Below are 3,358 nucleotides of genomic sequence, written 5' to 3'. Positions count from 1 at the left end.
CAACTCTAAATATGTTTTATGAATGTTCAATTTCTTCACACATCCTCACAGAAAAACCCGTCAATCAAACTGGACAACCTGCAGGACGACTTCCGGTACCGCCTCCAGCTTTGGACAGATACCGCTAAGCATGCTGGGACGGAGTCCACCGTTGCCTTCAACCTCTTCGGACATGCAGCAACCTCCGGTGTGAGGGTGGTCAGCATCACAGAGAAGGTTGGGCGTCACGTTTATCTTTTTATCGGTTCGGCTGTTCAGGACTCACACCCTGGGTTTTCCAACCAGCCTGTGGCTATTACAAATTAACCACTGTCCATTTTCTTCCCTAATCGATGTTCTCAGATACAGCGTTCCAACAGGTTGGATTTTTGTTGCTGTGTAGGTTTTCACTCAAGGCAGCCGGGTGACACTGACCTTCAGCACAGCAGAACAGCTGGGTAACGTGGAGCTGCTTCAGCTCATGCACGACAACAGTGGGGAGGGGGGCCGGGCATCGTGGAACGTGGACAGAGCAGCAGTGCAGGATCTCACCACAGGCAAACTGTGAGTTCTTTGGCTGTCTAGATTCGTCTAAGCTAATCGTCTTAGAAAGTAAAAGATTGAGATAGGAAAAACACATGATTTTACATGCTTACTGCGGTGATAAGGTTATATCTTGGTGTGAGGTAAAGAAGGCAATTCTGTCCAGATGCTGTCAAAAGTTCAGTTTGCACATCAGTATAGCAAAAGTAATAATTGTACTTTACCTTCAGATCAAACTTTCAAATGACCAAGATGGGCGGGGATAAACTGTTATTGCTTTGCCAATTTCAAACTCATCAATTTCGAATTACATGTTCCGTTCTTTGTGAAATAAAATATATACGCTACGGATCTTTGGAACATGCAACCTAAGTGACTTTGCTTTACATTTTGGAACAACAGGTCCTATTTCTTCTGCGGTGAGTGGCTGGCAGCCGACCGCGGGGACGGGCAGGTGGTGAAGACCTTTCCTGTCGCCACTGAGGAGGACCTGCGATCCTTCGGGTTTCTCTTCCCGGCAAGTCTGCGGAGCAGTCTTTTAGAGGAGCACCTCTTCTTGTCCGTCGCTGTCATGCCTGAAGGTAGCATTTTCTAAACGCGAAAATGTTACTTGAAAAGGTTTCTTACAGCCCCATCTAATGGAAATGTGCATATCAAGGGATTTATTCCAATTTTTGGTTGATTTGTTGCCATACCTCTGACTTGCACTAATACCCAAGGGAAACAAATGTAAATATATTTAGAATGTATAGAATGTATGAAATGTTTATAATGATCGTTAAGATTTTGTCTGCAATTCCACTTTTATTCAAAAACCTGTTCCTTTGTAGGAAGCACGTTCACCCGCATCGAGAGGCTTGGCTGCTGCCTGAGTTTCCTCACCTTGTCCATGGTGTCCAGCGCCATGTGGCTGAGTGACGAAAATGTAACCCAGGTTGTGCAGGCCGTCAGCCTGGGGCCGTTCTCTTTCACCTTGAACACAGTTTACACGGGAATCATGACCAGCATCACCTGCCTTCCCGTCGTCATGGCAATCGTCCTGCTGTTCCAGTACAGCCGACCGAGTAGCAAGGGCGGCCGTCGGGTCAGAGACGTGGAGACAGCCGGCCCAGCTGCGGCACCCACGCAGCAAGGAACAGCCAAGGGCCTGCCGCACTGGTGCAAGTATGTGGCCTGGGTGCTGGTGGTGCTGTCTGCCGTGGGGTCAGCCATCTTCACCGTGCTGTACAGCCTGGAGTGGGGCAAGGACAAGTCCGAGAGGTGGCTGTCGGCGTACTTCACCACCTTTCTGGCGGACATCTCTCTTCTGCAACCAGTGAAGGTGACGACCTTTATTGTCATGCTCTGATAGTTCGATAACCTTTTCCTTCGCAACGGTAGCAAAGTAATTGGTCTAGTCTAGTCTAATTAGTTTTGGTCTAGGCTAATTCCTTATAGGTCATGCAATCTATACACCTTTCACAATGATGAATTACAGCCTCTTAATAACTTGTTGTATATGAGTCTTCCTACATCTGGCTAGGTGGTGCGTTACTTCCTTTTGGTCGATCTAGTTGGACATTTTAGCCCGTATATATCAGCAAAATGCTCAAGTCAAACACTTAATGTTACAGATATTGGTTCTTGCGATCATCTTTTCATCGATTTTCCAAAGATATACATTGAAGATGATTTTTGAAATCGAGGGGGACACTGCTTTCTTGCAAGACACGACTGTGGCGTCACAAAATTGGACAGGGTTCGATAGTAAGTGATACAAAACCGTGAAACTGTAACATTTATCTTATACAAATATGATTTGTTTCATCTTAAGTTGGAAATAAGATAAATCCGGTGTTCTTTTTTATGTGCGGATTTTAGTTTTACCTCCTTATTGCTTACTGATTTGATTGTTAAAAAAAACTGTAAAATGTTCATAAAAGGTGGTCGATTCCGGGTGAAGAAGAAAATGGAACGACTTTCTCAGACGTCCCTTGGGAAGATTGACGAATTGCGACGGAAGCGAAACAGAGACAAGAGAATCGGAAACGTCCTTCGGGACATCGTCCTGTCTTGTGCTCATCTCCTGCTGGCTCTGACCATCATTAACGCTCACCACAACATCAACTCGGCCTTCCACCAGACTCAGAGCGCAGCTGAGAACTTCGTGCAGTCTGTTGATGACGTAAGCAGATCTTTGCAATGTACAAAAGGCAGCATGTGGGAGACCTAGAGTTTGTAGATAATTGTATGTTGTTGTTAATGTTTATTGCCATCAGTGCCACAAAGCCACGCTGATGATATAAACAAATGTTACATGAAGCTTTGTTAAAATGTACCCAGGTATCTGACAGGATATGGAAAAAATTCGTTAGTATTTTCTAATCATATCATTTGTGTATGGAGTATACTAACTGTATAATATGTTAAAGATATATGCTTATATCCCCATATTCTATCCTTCCAAAGGTGACGGAGCCCTCTGCCCTCTGGCCCTGGCTGAACGAGACCGTGCTGGGAAGCTTCTACCCGGAGACGTCCTACAATGATGACAAGCCCCGCTGGTGGGAGAAGGTCTTCACAGCTGACATGCAGTCGGTCCTGGTCTCCCCAGCCAGCCTGATTCAAGTCCGAGTAAAGTCAGGTTGGTGTGACAACTTTTTAAGGAGGAGTCAAAACAAACAAACGTCACTAGCAGGTAAATATTAATGGAAGTCTGAACAGTCAGGGAATTCGTCCATCCTTCGTAATTTTTTCTGTAACAGACACGTGAGAAATCTGACGAAATGCAATAAAAGTAGATTAATCTCCGTTTACACTTATTCTAGGGATGTGCACGGTGCCTGCGACAATGCAG

General features: G+C 45.3%; 1 protein-coding gene across 1 annotated transcript; it reads left to right on the top strand.

Moving 5' to 3' along the window:
- Positions 1-1,396: 1,396 nt before the first annotated feature.
- On the top strand, positions 1,397-3,124 carry LOC136434356 (polycystin-1-like protein 2). The gene is made up of 3 exons (XM_066427141.1): positions 1,397-1,843; positions 2,445-2,686; positions 2,971-3,124. Exons 1-2 carry the CDS (start codon positions 1,412-1,414, stop codon positions 2,460-2,462), a joined length of 450 nt encoding a protein of 149 aa, XP_066283238.1. The 5' UTR covers positions 1,397-1,411; the 3' UTR covers positions 2,463-2,686; positions 2,971-3,124.
- The last annotated feature ends 234 nt before the right edge of the window (positions 3,125-3,358 follow it).

The sequence above is a fragment of the Branchiostoma lanceolatum genome, chromosome 5, assembly GCF_035083965.1.
Source record: "Branchiostoma lanceolatum isolate klBraLanc5 chromosome 5, klBraLanc5.hap2, whole genome shotgun sequence".
In the NCBI taxonomy this organism is placed as follows: Eukaryota; Metazoa; Chordata; class Leptocardii; order Amphioxiformes; family Branchiostomatidae; genus Branchiostoma; species Branchiostoma lanceolatum.
This window is presented reverse-complemented; position numbering and strand designations above follow the sequence as displayed.

What these genes read in the sequence shown, in the direction of transcription:
- LOC136434356 (XM_066427141.1), top strand. Translation starts at nt 1,412, where the DNA reads ATGGTGTCCAGCGCCATGTGGCTGAGTGACGAAAATGTAACCCAGGTT.